The sequence below is a fragment of the Rhipicephalus sanguineus genome, chromosome 9 (assembly GCF_013339695.2).
Source record: "Rhipicephalus sanguineus isolate Rsan-2018 chromosome 9, BIME_Rsan_1.4, whole genome shotgun sequence".
NCBI lineage: Eukaryota > Metazoa > Arthropoda > Arachnida > Ixodida > Ixodidae > Rhipicephalus > Rhipicephalus sanguineus.
The window spans coordinates 117111091-117128554 of record NC_051184.2 but is presented as its reverse complement, the minus strand read 5'-3'; the positions used below and the strand labels follow the sequence as shown (position 1 = coordinate 117128554).

The following is a 17464-nucleotide window of genomic DNA, read 5'->3' as shown; positions in this document are numbered from 1 at the left end:
GCCTCCGAGTGTCGCGGGTCACAACGCACCTGGTTCATTAATTAAATGAGCGCGTACGGGCCGTATATTTACGTTTGCTGGTATGATTGCTGACATCTAAAACCTTAAATGACAATCACTCAGGATTCTTCCTGACGTTGCCGCAGCCCTGAAAAACAATAAATGAAAATGTGCGCCAGCTTTCTTTTGTCGCTTGCTAATTTTTCATGCTTTCTGGTGATACGAATTTCGGATGATACGAATATTTTTGGCAGTCCCGTGAGATTCGTATCACCGAGGTTTCACTGTATTTGTTAACGTCTTGTGTTTGTCTCGTTGACGCCTTATTGCTTCCGTTAACATGCACCAACCAGCCCAACAGAAAGTTCTGCTTGAATACTATTATCTGTAACAAAGAGCAAAGTAGGAAGGAAAAAAGTCACAGTTTCGCCGCAAGGCCGAAGCAATGAATGCGATAGCAAGAAACTAATGCTATATGAAGTGAGGCTCGCCAATGGATACTCTCAGTTTGAACAGCGCTCCTGTTGCAAAGGCGGCCGAAGCAGCGAAGGAAACTAGCGTGCTTCAAGTGTCGAGCTGTGACACTTGATAGTTCGCGCTCATCTTCTGTTTGTTCGTTTAGCGGCGTTCCTTGAGCTCGAGTGGCTTTCGTACGCTCCGTAACATGAGCGCGGACATCACGGTGAAAGCGTGAAACATCCCTCTTCCCCTCAGCACAAGACAACCGCGCGAGCAGACAGCGGAAGGGCAAGGTTCTCCCTGCGCAAGTATAAGAAGAAGCGAGCGATCTCGCCGACGACTTTTAAATGCGCCTGTCGCGCTCCTAACGCCATCTCGCTTGTAATGAAGAAACGCTTATAAGCGCAGCGGTCTCTGAGTCCGTCCAGCGCTAAAGGGTGTGTATATAACGCTCGCCGTTACCTACGTAGGGGATCTGCGCTTCGTGGCGTAGTGGCTAGCGCCACTCGCTGCGGAGGAAGAGGTCCCTGGTTCGATTCCGCGCTTCGATAGCATTTTTCTGAATTACTTTTCTTTGGGGCTTTTATATATATATACATACTTATACATATACGGTGCATGACGGCGGCGACGGCGACGGCAAAATCCAGCCGAGACTGTCCATATAATTGCTATCGCAATAAAAGAAAACTCGTAACAATCAGTCTAGTGGAGTACAGTAGCAATGTGCAGTACGAAGAAAAAGTAAAGGATGACACTGATTCAGACACCGGTAATGCAAAACTTAAAGGTCAGTTTTAGTGAATCCAGTGGGAATGTGTAATAATAACACGAAGTAAAAGGGCACCAGTTTGGAACGCGAACAAAGTGTTTTGAAGCCGACGACATTTCGTCCACTGCAGGGTGAAGGAGGAGCCGTGCAGTTCGGATGACGAGGACGACGACAGTAGCAGCAGCAGCAGCAGCAGCAGCTCGTTGTCGTCGTCGTCGTGCCACGGCCAGCAGCAGCGCACCACGGCGGCACCTCGCCGGGGCAGTGGCGGCCAGAAGCCGCTCAACCGCGGCCGCTGGGAGAAGGAGGAGGACGAGCAGCTCAAGCGCAGCGTCCAGGCACTGGGCACGAACGACTGGGTGGCCGTGGCACGCTGCTTCCCGGACCGCAGTGATGTCCAGTGCCAGCAGCGCTGGCACAAGGTTGTCAACCCTGAACTCGTCAAGGGCTCCTGGTCCAAAGAGGTGAGCTCAGCAATTACTGGGTTTTTTGGACAAACGTAATGTCGGTTAGTTTAGTTTTGTGGCGAGATGTCTAGAGAAGGGCTTTCCAATTGATTGCTTACTTAGTCCTCTGTGATACCTGTAGTATATTCCAAGTGTTGAGCAACTGGGATAACGGTATTTCGAGTAATCTTGAAAATCTAGGATATTGAATTCAGTTCAGTTGCTTATTTCAGAGATAGATACACAATGTGAAATATCTCCGCGAGGTAAGGCAATAGGAGACTCGTATGTGTCCTGACAAGGCCTTTGCCCCGGACTTCATATGTCTGACAGCCAGGAGCAAGACCATAGAAGCATGTGGAGTATAAAAATAATTGCAGTGCTAATTACAAAGCATGCAGACAAGAATGAAGATAAGTAAAGAACACTGGAGCACGAATATTAGGAAAAAATGTTACATAAACTCTTAACAGTCCATGTAACAGTCTGTGCACAAGCTTTTCACAAGCTACAATACATCAGTTTGAGCCATTCAGTATGAAGCACAGTGGTAATTCTCAGCATTTTATGAGACATCATGGGAAAGCTATTATAGGCATTAAGGAAACATGAAAAGTACTCTCAAAATTGTCTGAACAGTAGCATGATATTGAAATGCTTTAATGAGGGCCCCTTGATACTGGCAGGTCAAAGGTGTCGTGTGTCTGGTTTGATCGCAACGAGCCACCTACACAATTGTGGCGTGGTGGTGCACCACACTGCCTTACTGCCAATGTGGGTGTGTGGCATTGGCACCTCAGAATATTGTAAATGAGCTCTGCAGAATTCCGCAAGGTGGTCGAAGGGTTATGAAAGGGATAATTGATAACCACATTGGGTAGTGCAGCTGCCCTGGAAAGGTGTTGGTCCCAGGTTTGATCCCCAGACCAAGACAAAATTTCCTTTAACTAAAAGCTTTCCTTTCAGAGAAATCCATATGGATTTCCTTATGGCTTTGTCCTACAAACGGGTGGTTGTCCGTTATCCCTTTACTAGTGGCACCTTTCGGCGGCACAGCAGAAAAGGCAATGCGCAGCTATCATGCTGAAGCACGTGCTTGTGTGCTTCAGTCTGGCCAAGCTATGCTAATACTTGTTGCAGACAGGCCTTTTAGCGGCTTGCCTAACGTGTTTTAGCCAAATCCAGACTGCACATTTTCAAGCACTTTTGATTGACAGACAAGAAGTTATCTCTGCCCAGGCATGTAATGCGTGGGGCATGTGTAAGCCCTAGTAGGAATATTTACAGATTTGGAAGTGACAGTGTGAATTAATGACTTCTGTCACAGTGGGCTCAGTGCGAGACAAGTGATTTGGCCGTGGACAGGGTATGCATGTGGTCGAAGAGAGATTCGGTCTTTCTGAGCGCGCATGTCTGGCCGGCTTGCACTCTCTGCTATTGTGTCCACAGGGAGGCCTGTGGACTTCTAGCTGGCCCTTCAGATGCAGTCTTTGCATCTGTTTTTTATTTTGCCAGCTGTGACCACGGCAACAAATGTCGCCTCATTCAAAGTAGTGCTTTGATCAAGGTGTCATGCTGTCCCAAGCCATGAGATTGCATCTTAGACCTGATTACCCAAACCATGTGGGCAGTGCGCCCTGTTTAGTTCAGACAGCGTACCACCAAAAGTTTACAATTCTGAGGTTCCTTAACCCAGACCGGCACATCCTCTGTGCCACGCCAACGATGCAGAGTGTAATGCACACCTGCCAGTTGGTGCCCGTTCCCGCCTTCACGTGCAGCATGGAGAAACATGTTCTGATGGTGCTAGTAAAATCACGATATGACAAACTCTATATGACAAGTGAAAGATTGGTAAACATCGGTCCAGAGAGAATCCATGTTTCGCAGGTGTCTTTTTGTGTGGTAAGAGAACTGATGGGTGGCAAAAAACACCGTTGTGCTCTCAGTTTTTGTCGTGTAATGGTCGGCTGCACCCCTCAACCCACAGGGTGGCCAGCGCCACACTTCGGCACGATGCCTCTACAGAGGAGCATTGGAAATGGTGGCAAAAAGCACTGCCAAGTGAACAATAAGGTGTGACGAACCAAATGGAATGCACCATCGTGTTATCACAATTAGAGCGTAACCGTTACCACATCGCAGTGTGCAATGGCTCCCTGCACCATGGCATTAAGGAGAAAGTTCCTCGTGGTAATCCCTCGTGCAAGAGTTAGCGTGTGGCTGTGATAATTGCGGCTCAGAATTAATTCAGTTGAATTAGCTTCAGTGTTAACGAAAATGGATCTCTGTGGTGCACCTCTCGTATTGTCACGTGACTAAAAAAATTCCCTTTCTTCATTAAAAAAATTGGGGCAACTTTGCACCGGTGGTGCCAGCATAAAGGAACAGCGGGGCTGGGCAGCCTTCCTTAGCATACCAGCTAAGCCTAGCCTAGAAGTAGTCAGTTAAGCCTTGGAAAGCCAAGTTGAGTTTCTCTCTGCTTCTCCTTCTATCTCTTCCTTTCTCTGTCTGTCCATTTCTCTCTAGTTTTCTCACTCTGTGTTTCTCTTCCTTCCTTTCTTTTTCTCCTTGTCTCACCCATAGCAATGCAACCGTATGGCTTCCATAAACGCTTGTTCTGCTGGCGTGCCTCGACAGCTGAGTGGTCAGGACGCTCACCTTCAAGCCGTGGGTACCCGGGTTCGAATCCGCCCCACCAAGAAATTTTATTTCATTTTATTTATTTGCTCTCCCCCTCCTCTCCACTTCTCTGCTCTTCCTTTCATTCCTCCAAAGTGTTTCTAGGTGACACATGGTCACGTCATCGCTCGGCGAGGTTTTTCTGAGCATACCCCCTAGCTGTGCCATGGTTTACCCTCACCCTTTCCCTCCCCCTCACTTCCCTTTCCCACCCCCTTGCAATACTATACACACATGGCTATGCTATGGCTAGGAGCAGCTTGGCACATACCCGCTTTCAGTGGCGCATACCTGCCCGAGATTGTGCCGACACCATCCGTAATTTCGCCAAGCTTAAATAGCTCTGCTGTTAAAGGGGCCCTGCAACATTTTTCCAAGTAACCATCGAATGGCTTTATTAAAGGAGTTTATTGCCTCAAGAATCAATCGCCACAAAATTTTTTAGAATCTGGCAAGTACGAGCGGAGTACAGAGATTTGTCGCATGCTGGAAGCTAAGCAGGGAGAGATTGCATGGGGGAAAGGAGGTATCTCACGCGCGTTATGACCTTGAGCACTTTTTCTTTCTTTTTTCTTTGAACGCGCAGCTTACTTTCAGCGTGATCGCTAGTTCGCGCGGGGGCACGAGGTGCCTTCCCGTGGCGTTCGCGGTAGCTATGAGCTCACTATGCTCAAATCAGTCAATGGCGATGAATTTGGGTATGTGGCACGGTTATATCGGTATATGGCATCATTTGTCGAGAGAAGGAACAATTTCTACCTGACTTTGAGCATTAATTGTAAATTCCAGCCCGCGTGCCGCACTATAACGTTTGGCTTGCGTGTTGTCAGGAGCCTGAACTACCAATCGGCAGCGTTTTCCGACCATGTTGAAATAGTTTTGCAGGGCCCCTTTAAAATGCCTTTGCATGAGTGGTGTGACATAAATAGGCGAGTCCTTCTCAAGAACCTTGTTTGTGTGCAGGAGGATGACAAGGTGGTGCAGCTGGTGCAGAAGTATGGCCCCAAGAAGTGGACCCTGATTGCCAAGCACCTTAAGGGACGCATTGGCAAGCAGTGCCGTGAGAGGTGGGCCTTAGTTTGACTCCACTGTGCATGCAGTGGCCGTTATTGGCAGGTCAATGTAGTACAAACACATGCAGTTGGGTTTACCCACACCACACATTTGTGGTCTTGTGCCTTGAAGCATTGCATGCCGCTGTACTGGAGAAAAACAAATAGGTCCTTATTGCGAGGTTTAACAAGCACAAAGAGACGAAAAACTGAGAAAAAAAAAGTAACAGAACCAGGCCTGCGTAGAACATGCAGCACAGTTACAACGAAAGGTAGAGCAGCAGCCTTTTCTAGAGCCCGTTGTAAACTCTGGGGCGACTACTACAAGTACACTTGCAAGGTACCCACTACACTATAAATCTTAATTTTTGTGAAGTAGCGAAGCACGCACGATGCCGTTATTCTTCATTCTGCGGTCAAGCGAGGCACCTGCTGCAGATCTGTAAGGCATTATGTGCACTTTGATACTGTGGCTGATGACTATGAAGAATCATGGCTGAGCCCCTTTGTAATGGGTGGAATTATTTAAGGTAGGTCACCACCTTAAAAACACATAAAAAAAGCATTTTTTTGGACTTAGCATTTCTAAGCTGCCTGTCTATTCAATAATATTTATCAAAAAGAATTGTGTTGTTCTCTCAAGCCGTTCATTATGACAATTTCTTCAACCCCTCCTAGACTCATCCGAAACAGAAACTGAAGGTTTCCGACTCCACAGCATCTGTCATCTCGTCAGAAATGTCTCTTCATATGCATTACTGTATTATGTAATGCTAAAGCCTGAACATATGATGTTCTAAAGCTTGTGGGACATGATGTTTTTGATATTTAAAAATTTCCACTACAGCGCTGCTGCACTCTGTTGTTTATGTTGCGTGCATTAGTGTTCGGCTGTCTGTGCTTTTTATTTATGCCATTTTGAGCTCTCTGATTGCAGTTCTGTCCTTTCAAGGAGAATGTGATAGTACTGCATCAAATATGGTTAAAGGGACACTAAAGGCAAATACAGTCAAACCTCATTATAACAAAGTCGCATCTGCCGCGAAAATACCGTATTTACTCGAATCTAACGCGCACCTTTTTTCCGGAAAAACGAGTCCAAAAATCGTGTGCGCGTTAGAATCGAGTACCGAAAAAAAAAAGAAACTCGGTTATCGTATTGCCATCGACATTTCAAAATGGCCGCGTCCTACGCGCCTTGGCCATTTTTTCAGTTCGTACGTGTGCCGAGAAGATTGTCATCCCGTTCTGCGTTCGCATCGACGGCATGGAAGTGCCGACTCCAAATACTCGACGAGTGTACCACGATGCCGCATTTAAAATAGTTATTACATGTGCGGAGAGACGGACGGAAATCGGGCCGCATCGCGGTCGTTCGGATATAGTTCGGAGTTCCCGAAACGTGCGTGCGAGACTGGCGCAAACAGAAGCAGAAGATTTTTTTTACAGCAAAGCTTCACGAAAAGATTTCAGTGGACCAAAGCAGGGCCGGTTTCCCGAAATCGAAGAGTGTTGACAGCGACGAGGACTGATCCATTACGCGACTCGTATCGCCGCCGTAGAGGTGACAGTTTTAGCGGCAAGGCCCGCTTTTTGACTTTGTGTTTTACTTTTTTGAAACCTCAGTTCTTTAAAACCCAAATACTTGTTCTTCTGAATGTGCGAAGTTTGACTCCTATGGACTTTTTTTGTTCTTTTCTCTCACGAAAAATGGGTGCGCGTTACAATCGATGTATTACTTTTTTTTTTTTGGTCGCGGAAAACGGGTGCGCGTTACAATCGAGGGCGCGGTAGAATCGAGTAAATACAATAACTTCTATATCCCAAAATTCGTTATAAACATTTATTTGGAACACTGTAGCTGTGACAAGACTATTCTTCATTTACTTCGTTATAACCGATAATTCGTTATATCCGTGTTCGTTATAACAAGGTTTGAGCGTATTAAGTCGACATTGATTGTTGAAATAGCGGTCCAGAAACCTCGTAGTGCTACTTTTGTGCCAAGGAAGTGCTTATTTTGAAATAAAATCGCATTTTAGTGGTCCACATCGCGTTAGCTCACTTCAAATCACCCGCCTGAAAGCAGTATTTTACACGTCACTATTGCCGTGCCCAAGGTTGCCCGTATTTACTGTACGGCTGCGTGAAATGGCGGCGTGTACCATTAGGGCACCCGGCAACATCACAGGCATGCGATATTTTGTCGAACTTTCTGTCAAAGCGACTTTCATGAGCGCTCAAAACACGCGGCAGTACGCGATACCAGACTACCACTGAGACGCGACTGCGTGAGCGAAGCAGAGCGCCGGGCAAAGCGCAGTTCAGCGAAAACGGAACTTTTGAACCATGCGCGCCGTTCCCCATGGCAACGCCAAAGAGGTTATTTTTTCCATCAATCAAACTGTGATGAGTAAAGGAGGGGCACGAGGCGCGTGCCGAACGTGGAAGCGCGGCAACGGTGCGCGAGAAGCAAAAGTCACCCGATGGCACGCGCACCAGCCACGTCGACGCAGAGGATTGGCCAGATGGGGGCTCGTGGCAGGCGACCCGAGCCGTGATGGGGAACGACGAAAGATGATCGTGGCACTGTGCTGTGGGGCGCCGGACGGAGAAGATCGAGGAAGGAGCAAGCGTCGCATCCGCGGCGAGAGCGGCGGGTACTCGGTTCTGGAGGTGGCGGAACGCAAGGCCCGGGGAGTGGCCGTCGACCTTGGAAGGCTCCAAGCGAGGCTGCCCGGACCGTCGCCCCTCAACACAGCAGTTCCGGGATCGCCAGCAGCCCTTCGCTTCTCGGCAGGACGGCTGCCGACCACAGGTCAGTCAAGGAGACGCCCGTCACCAGTGGAGTCCCGAAGCAAGGAACCAAGGCCCAGTTAGGCCTAACCTCGACGGACCGAGGACGGAGAAGACCACTGGGGACGCACGCGACGAGAGCAAGCGGTAGGCTGGACGAAGGCGACCGACGATGAACTTCAAAGACTACTGAGGATGTCAGCGACGGCCTCGACGAGGGATGGACGCGACGGGAACTTCGAGTCGTCGCGACGTACTGTAAGAACACTCTCGTCTCGTACCGCAAGGCCCATAGTGGCCAGACTGAGTTGGACACGTAGCTAAGCCTAGCCAAAGCGCTTTGGTGAGCTAGTTGCAGTTCTAGATATGAACTGAGACTTTTGGAAAATGTAAATAGGCTTTTGTTTGTATTATTCAGTGTTTGTAACGCGTTTTCCTGTGATCCCTTTGCTCATTATAAACTTTGTTGTTTTTGCCCATCCTACCACGGTCTCCTGTGCACTTCTCACTCTCTCCCGATCCGTTTTTGCCAGCACCCCGAGATAACACGTGACACAAACAGAAATGAACAAGCAGCATTTTATTACGTGTCTTGATGCACGGAAGGTTCTTTTTTTATTGCAGCTAGTTTGATTACGAGTGATTAATTGTATTCAGACTCTTCCATGTCATCGGGATCACTTCCAAAATGTCCCACTCGTGGCGCTCACCGTGTGATACATTTAGTTTAATTTCTTGATAAGTAGGGCACTGCTGTTGATAATATTGCCGTTTTAGACATTGTCATACATTGAGCTTTCACTCTGACATAAATTGCTATTTGCCTTTAGTGTCCCTTTAAGTATAGGCCGAAAAGGAAGTGCCAACGCAAGTTAGGGAAATCAATTGGGTATGGACGAATAGTAAATTTAAGGTTTGCAGTGGTTCGAAGCGAATAGTGATTTGGTCGAATATTTCGAATTGAATAGTTCAAATAGTACATATACATATTATAAAGAAAAATGAGCGTTTTTGTCATTACCCAACTAACTTGCACAATATTTTTTAGAATTGGAACTAGGCACGTGTGCATGTCACTTTTTTGGTTTGAAGTGAAGTTGAAGCAACATTGAATAGTAGCAAGGGGGTTGAATAGCAGTAGGTTGCAAGTTAAAGTGGTACAATACTTAGTGTCGAAGCTTGGGCGTGTTGGTGAAACATTGGCAGGGAACACAGCGCAAAAGAAGACTGGTAAAGGAAGCTGTGTGCGTCGCCTTCCTTGTACCCGTTGTCTTTTGCGCTGTGCTCCCTCCAATGGTACATTACATTAAGTTATAACATTTACTATACTTATTGCATGTAAGCCCATATAACACGGTTTTCAACTTCAAAAATAGTTGAGATGAAAGTACATCATAATGAGGACTAAAACTGCGCTAAAAACACAAAGACGAGGAAAACAGGACTCTTGCAGACTCACAACTGAATGCTTAATGTTTGAAGGATGACATATATACACTGTGAACATTTGATGAAATAGGATCATTGGGCACAGATAGTATGTCTACGTCACAAAGTGGCACCTAAATATTTTAGCTCACAATCAGCAAGAGATACTGAGGGTTCACTTATATGAATTATGAACCTTTGGTAGCTCTTGCTGATAGTGAGCTAAAATATTTAGGTGCCACTTTGTGACGTAGACATACTATCTGTGCCCAATGATCCTATTTCATCAAATGTTCACCGTGTATATATGTCATCCTTCAAACATTAAAACTAGAGCTGTGCGAATAGCAAAATTTTGGGTGCGAAGCGAATTCGAATATTGGAGTGTGAGTGCGAATCGAATTGAATATTTTTCGAATATTTCTCGAATATTTCTAGAATATTTTTCGAATACTTCCAAGCGAAATTGCAGAAAAAAAAAGTTAGAGAGGATTCCTAAGCACATTCTTATGAGATAGCAACATGAAAGTGTTTCTTTTTGCTAGGTTGATGAAGCGCTGGCGAAGTGGTGTTTCATAGTTGTCTTATCAAGAATGAGGCAATGTAGAAGCCGAATTGTATTTATGTACATGATTTGGTGCAACCAAAGTGTTGCCGACAACACTTTACACGTGGTAGGCAAAGATGCCATTTCCTCAGCCCCTCATCCTCTTTCAACTTGTGTGGAAGCCTAACTGATGTGGCAGACAAGGGTGCGCTCCCTTCAAGTCCGGAGTTCCAAATCTGCCTCGTAGACGTCGATATATAAGAACATCTGAAATTTTGGATGCTAAAAAGCTTCGGCGTCCGATTTTTCTGACTTCCTGCCCAAATTTCAGGCCCAGAAATGCATTAATTGAGCCCCCAACTCTGCCACATCTTTCATCTCCATGTTGGAACCAGCGTTTTTTTTTTTTTTTGAGGTAATACATTTGCGACCGTAGCGGAGCTTAAAAGGCAGCTTTGCCGCAATACGAGGGTGTGATGAGGTGAAGCATATTGAAAATCTAGGGACCACTTCTAATCAGACGTTGACTGTGTCTTGACAAAGTTCGACTGTAACGGAGCTTGAAAGGCAGCTTTGAAGCAATACCGGGGTGTGATGAGGTGAAGCATATTGAAATTCTAGGGATTACTTCCAATCGGACGTTGACTGTCTCTTGGCAAAATTCGACCGTAACGGAGCGTGAAAGGCAGCTTTGCCGCAATACGAGAGTGTAATGAGGTGAAGCATATTGAAAATTTGAAGGGCACACTTTCAGTCGGACGTTGACTGTATTTGTTTTTGGGAAGTTCGAATAGTTCGAATAGTAAAATTCCAGTGCAAATCGAATCGAATAGCAAACACTATTCGAAAAATATTCGAAATTTCGAATATTCGCACACCCCTAGTTTTAACGTCAGCGACTCTGCAGCGGTTTGTTCGTTCATGTTGTCCCTGAACCGTCACGCTTTCACAGCTGTGCAATGTGGCCAATAATTGTGGGCAGCCATGTGGGTGGTTTGAGGTAGTGTAGACTATAAAATTCACTTTGAGCAATCTGTGCATCTCTCAAGCCTGTAATTTCGCATACATGATGGAAGTGTGCCAACAAATGTAAGCAGTAATGTGAAGCACCTGATTGGGTTCAACTGTCCATGGTTAAATGTTGCAAGTGTTCCTCGTTAAATTTGTAGCGCACATTGTTGACAGGTACACAAGGAAGAGATCAGACGAGCGCTATAAATTTAACCATGAATACCTACCAACTTGCCCAACTAGCAGTATTATTGTTGCAAGTGCTTTTTATCTATTCATTGACTGCTTCAGACTGTCCAATTTGTGACACGTTTTAAGTGCGTAGCGCTTTAGGGGCCCAGCTTGTCCGTCCACTGTCTCATGTCGCATGGTCACGCAGTGGTCAATACAGGCCTAAAACAAGGCTAACAATACTCAAAACCAGTGCAAAATAAACAACGTCTAAAATAATATAAACTGCAGAAATAGCAAAGTAATAATCGCAATAATTTGCCTAAAATCGTGAAAAACTCCTGTGAAACATCCGGCTGACACCCACGCCATGCTAGAGAGGGCACCACTGCCTCGGCAAGCGCGCGATTGCCGAGGGAATCACTGGGCTGCCCGTGCTCCAAACCCCATAATATGCATGAAAATCTATGCGATGGTGACGAGAGACACGAAAAGCGACAAAAGTGGCCATCGCGCAACAGATTGCTTGGTCATTCGCTAGTTTTTTTTGTTGTTGTTGATTGGTTCGCAAATGAAAGTGCCAGTCTTACGCCTTAATGCATACGAGTCTGGCTAGCTGTGCTGTGTGGCCATTGCGATTCCTCTTCTGGGGCGTGCAGGTGGCACAACCACCTGAATCCGGCCATCAAGAAGAGTGCCTGGACGGAAGAGGAGGAGCGCACCATCCTCGAGTATCACCGACTCTGGGGAAACCAGTGGGCCAAGATCGCCAAGCTGCTACCCGGACGGTTAGTGCCCTGCATTGCCTCCTATCACTAGGCATGCCACAAATCTGGGGGCCCTTGAATGATAGCATGCACGATCCAGCTAGTGCAGAACATACGAGCCACTGTCAACACAGACAGAAAGGTGATGCCGCTCTTTATATATACGCAAGTTTAAGCGTCTGGTCGGGCATATTTTACGTTTTGAACTACTGAGCTATTTAGCAATCCCTTTCATAGCTCGATATATTCCCGGGTTAGACTGTGAATATGCTGTGCTCGCTTGTTTCTGTGTTCAACTGACGTTAGAAATTTTTTTGTATAGAGAAATAATCTACTAAAAAACTTCACAATTTTGCGTCGACCCCGCCTTGTGCAACTCCTCTCGAGTACTGTCCGAGAAAAAGATACCATATGCACTTGCATGTAACAATACAGTAAAAGCTCGTTAATTCGGATTTCTAGGGACCGGAAAAAATGTCCGAATTAACCGAATGTCCGAATTATCGAATGGTCGAAATAACCACAATAAATGCAAGAGTTTTTTCAACATACCTTTACTTTACAAGGTTATCACGGATGCGTCTCTGTTTTCGAGCAGAAATTCGCGCGGACACAATTTTTCTGAGCCCTTCAAGGTGCTCAGCAGCTCGCATGCTGTCTGCAGTGCCAAAACAAAATTCTTTAAGGACGACGAGGGCCTCCGCGGCTTCCTTCACAGTACGAGGGGACCTGTGTGGCTCATAGTGTGGCTGCTCCTCTTCAGGCTCTTCGTTCTCGGATTCGTCGCCATGCATCACTTCCTTGACGATTTCCTCATCAGTCAGAGAGCCGGCAGTGGCAACACCATCAATGCCGATATAATCGTCGAGTGTCACTGCATCAGGCATAACACTTCCTAAATCCTGCCCGTCATCGGCACCATCGTTCGGCGACACTTCGCCCACTGCGGCATCGCTGGAGTCGAGTACAACAAAGCCACTGTGCCTGAAACAGTTGGCAATGGCGTGCGCAGGCGTGCTCTGCCACACATGCGCGAAGAATGCTAACAGCGTTCAGGAGACTCACGTCGTATTGTTTGCCGACGTCATGGCACAGGAGCTACTTCTTGCCGGGAGAGCCCATTTTTCAGGGCACGCAAAATTTCTACTTTGGTGGTGAAGTCCTTGGCCTCGTACTTGGGCCGCTTCGCCAGCGTTGCCATCGGCGGAGAGTGCGTTCACATGAGAAGTCAGCACAAAAGCACCAGCAACGATCAAGCTAAAGAGCCGTACTGAATTGTTCCTCGATAAAACGGCGTTCAACGATGCAGCACACCAACGGTAACAAAGCAACAAAAATGACACCGCGCCAAACGCCAAACCCACACGCTATCACGCGCGAAGAAAAGTCGTTCGAACAGTCTCAAGTCAAGCCAAGCTGATAATTGATGTCCATGGCGATGCTGCGTTTGAGCTTCACTTTTGTTCCGAATGGTCCTTTTTTCGTTTTCGAGCCTCGCCAGCGGGCCCGAAAGTCGCCGAATTATCCGATTTGCGGTCAAATCTGTCCGAAATAACGAGCGCCCAGTCTCATAGAGTGATGCATATATTTACAGGGACCAGATGACGTGTCCGAATTAACCGATTTTCCGAATTAACGAGAGTCGAATTAACGAGCTTTTACTGTACTGGCTTTTTAATGTAAGACTGAAGTCCCCCTATGTTGAGGGTTAGAAAAAAAAAAGAAGAGAGAGAGCGACAAGTACAGTTCACCTTCAAGGAATGGGAAATTTATACACTGGCAGTTCATTTTTTTTTTCAGTGATACACTTTTTGTGGCTTTAGGATTACTTCTGGATATGCCTCGATAGCATGCTTATTCTAGGGCCATTACCTAGACAAGCTCGATCTACACGGAGTTGGTTGAGATTGTCAGCAAGCTAGTCTTAGGTGTCTGGATATTTTCCTGTAAAAACTCTTTATGCTCGGCATGCAGCTGAAGATCCCCTCTCTTGCTTTGTGCTACTCATGGTCACAGGCCTCGAGCACGCAAAGACAATGCGACTTCCAGGCCTTCATAATGCGATACGAGCCTGTTTGTGCATTGTTGTCAACTTTGCGGGAAGCAGCAAACATCCCATCTGCCATTCTAAATGAATATACGAGAGAGTCTTTTCTATCAAGCAATAGCAGCACTTAAATTACCTGTGGAAACCGCAGTCACGATTGTTTGTCTTCAAGAAACAAAACCTTGTGCTTTCTGGCTGCAAAACTCATTTTCACTCTGAGCTTACACCTCTAACGAAGACACGCACTCCAAGACAAATCAGCAACGAACTAAAGACTGCTGAGCAGGCAGGCACAGTAGTGCCACCAGATGTCACAATGCAGGAAGAGAATCTGCATGGCGTGAGATGGCACACCAGCTTATATAATCTCAAAGGCCATGTTATGAGGGTGCTCTGCCACTTGCCACGAAGTGGCACTATACTTGGTCACAACCTACGAAAATATGTCAGTTTGTCCCACAGCTGTCGCTGCCAGAGAGAATTTGCATAAGGGCTGCTCATCTCAAGTGTTGCAGATAGCTGGTTTTCCCCATACAGACCCATGTTGCTGGTTTTAGGTAAGAAACTTGAACGTCCTGATAAATTTCGTCAGGGATTCTGACATCATTGTTCAGCCAAACGTAATGTTTTAGGTAGTAGTGACGAACCTTTAGCTCTTAATATGCGTAGTACTCACACTAGCCAGGAAAAAAGTACTTGCATAACTGCTTTTCACAGGTCAAGGGCAGGTGAACCACTGTTCTGTGAGCAGCGTGTGATTTGCTACACAAATTTTCCTTCAGTGCTCAGGAGAAGTGTTCCCAGCAGGCGAGATAGAAAACTGCAGTTATCTCGTACCTTAACGATGTAAGCCACGTACTCGAGGAAATCGTTTGCAAAGTGGCTGTATGCAGCAGTCTATGGAAGCGTGTAAACTTTGAGAATCTGAAGCCATGTGTGTGTGTGAGGAATAACGGGATGAGCTACGTCGACTGTGGACAGTGTTGTTGCCTGTGATGTTTCATTATCGCATGGACGCTCATTCACAGGGCAGACTGGTCGTTGTCTAAATGATTGTCTGATGGAGCATGCGTGCAGTGTCATGTCGTCAACATGGATCACATGATCAGTGCATTGCTCTTCCTGCAGCTGCGCGTCAGTGTTAGATAAATGTGCGTTCCTTGCGCAGTATCCTTACCGGACAGATCATGAAATTTGGGAAGCTTTCACAATCGACCACAAAACATTCAAGCATGTTAGTGAGCCATTGATATCGCTTCTAGAAAAGGAGATGTGTGGTTGTTGATTCTGTCTCATGTCTGATGTTGATCCTGTCGTGTCTATTCTGTCTTCACCATTTTATTGTACATTTTCCTGTGGCAATAAACTGCACATAGGTTGTGGGATTCTCTTTTTTGTGTCATATTTGCTGTGGTTTTTAATCTAATTAACGTGTACCAATTGGCCCTCGGCAAACCTTTCTGCAATTTATTCAGGCTATTTATTCACCTTGGACTTCCACGCTATTTATAGGGACGTGTATACTTTACTCAAAATCTTCTAAAAAAGATTCCATGCTTACCACTGCACTGCACTCGCTCAAATTTTGCAGGAAGCGACGCAAACATGCATTTGTTTGTAAAAAAACCATCCGCTACAAGTATGAAACTAAAAAAACGGCTGTTTTCTTTTCGATTTTCTGATAATAGCTGATAATATAACATGAGTGCAATGCAAAAATCCCAGTTTTTGCAGTCCTTGTTATCTGATAAAACAGGCTTCAAATAGAAGATCCCTTTATGAGACAACAGTAGTCCTTTACATTGCAAACTTTAAGAATTGGTTGGCCTCTCTCTACTTGCTTCAAGATATGGGATTTTAAAGTGGCTGACAACATGAAAGAGGCCAGATTCAGTGATTTAAGAGCTCTAGCCACAGCATCTGACAAATTTTAGTTTGCTACTGGGGCAGTTTAGGGAGGATCTGATGATTGCAGCTTTGTCATACTGATTTGTCACAGGACCGACAATGCCATCAAGAACCACTGGAATTCGACACTCAAGAAGCGAGTCGAGCAGGAAGGGACCAGCCGCAGGAGGGACTCTGCGTCTAAGCAGCGGCCGGTGAGTTTCCTCCACTACGTGACCTATTTTCACGACCTTTCTTTTCGAAAAAGTCAATTTTTTCCCACGAATGTATGATATTGCCGCACGCGCTTCTTTTTCTATTTTAATATAGCCGGCCCATTACTTGTGTAACCACTGTCTTGCACATGTTAAGCCTGAATGTCTCGGAACGTTCCCGATTATTTTAGAATCTCGAAATAAGATTGCATGCACAACGTGAACAATAGAGTTTATTCTAGAACTAATGCGGCCACCATCTGTAATGCTAGAATCTTCATTTCCACATGTATAAATGCCGACCTGCCTTACCAATGATCAGATTACAGACAACCGACGTTTGTGCTTGCCACTTTCGCTGTACTTTGAGGGTTGCTTCTTTCACTGGGCACAAGTTCACCCAGTGAAGCGTTTCGTCTCTGCTGGCTGCGTTTTCCTTTCTTCACCGTCACAACCATGTGACAGTATATTGGAAGTTCACCAGAAGATGTGATCACTGTGTGCATGAGTGTAGAAAATATCTCTCCCACTTTGTCCAGAGGACTCGAATTATGACCTATTCTCCTGATTGTACAAGCATGGCCATAAATCTCCCGAAAAACACAGCTAATCCTACGCCATAAAACTTGCAGGGTTCCTTATGCCTAAAAAGACTCGACGGCAAAAGGCATCCTGTGTGGCTATTTTGTCATTTTCATCGTCATCGGAGCTTGATAGGTCACGCAATCAACTGCACACTTTGTTGATGCTGTGGCTGCCGATGATGACGAGTTATGTGAGCCTTCTGTAAAGGGTTGGCAGCTTTGAACCACCCACTGGGCTTCACAGTTCGCATGACGCGATACCTGGGGCAATTCTACGCTTCAGACATGCAGTGTTACATCTTAAGGACATAATTTGGCCGCGAATTAGAGCACACACACAAAGGGAGGAACACGGTGACAGGACGAGCGGCTTAACAGTCTCTTTAAAATTATCGATTTTTTTTTTCATGCAGTCCTCAGACCATCTTTTGCATCATGGTGAAATATTCGAACAAAATAAGAAGTAGAAGTTGAGAAGAAAGCACTATACTAGTGCGCTGTCATCAAAAACTACGAGAAAATTGGGGTTTAGAAATGTTGCCGGTTTCTCTTGGCACAGTGCCGCCATCTTGACATCGTCGTAGAGAGGAGAGATTGGAG

At 46.0% G+C, this 17464-nt stretch overlaps 1 protein-coding gene across 1 annotated transcript in view; it reads left to right on the top strand.

Annotated features, from left to right (window-relative positions):
• Positions 1–17464, top strand: part of LOC119406058 (myb-related protein B) — a 167586-nt gene that overhangs the window by 23251 nt on the left and 126871 nt on the right. The window contains exons 2-5 of the mRNA XM_037672903.2: positions 1362–1695; positions 5323–5426; positions 12024–12152; positions 16178–16280. Of these exons, the coding sequence (XP_037528831.1) occupies positions 1362–1695; positions 5323–5426; positions 12024–12152; positions 16178–16280 (670 nt within the window). The remainder of the gene's footprint in view (positions 1–1361; positions 1696–5322; positions 5427–12023; positions 12153–16177; positions 16281–17464) is intronic.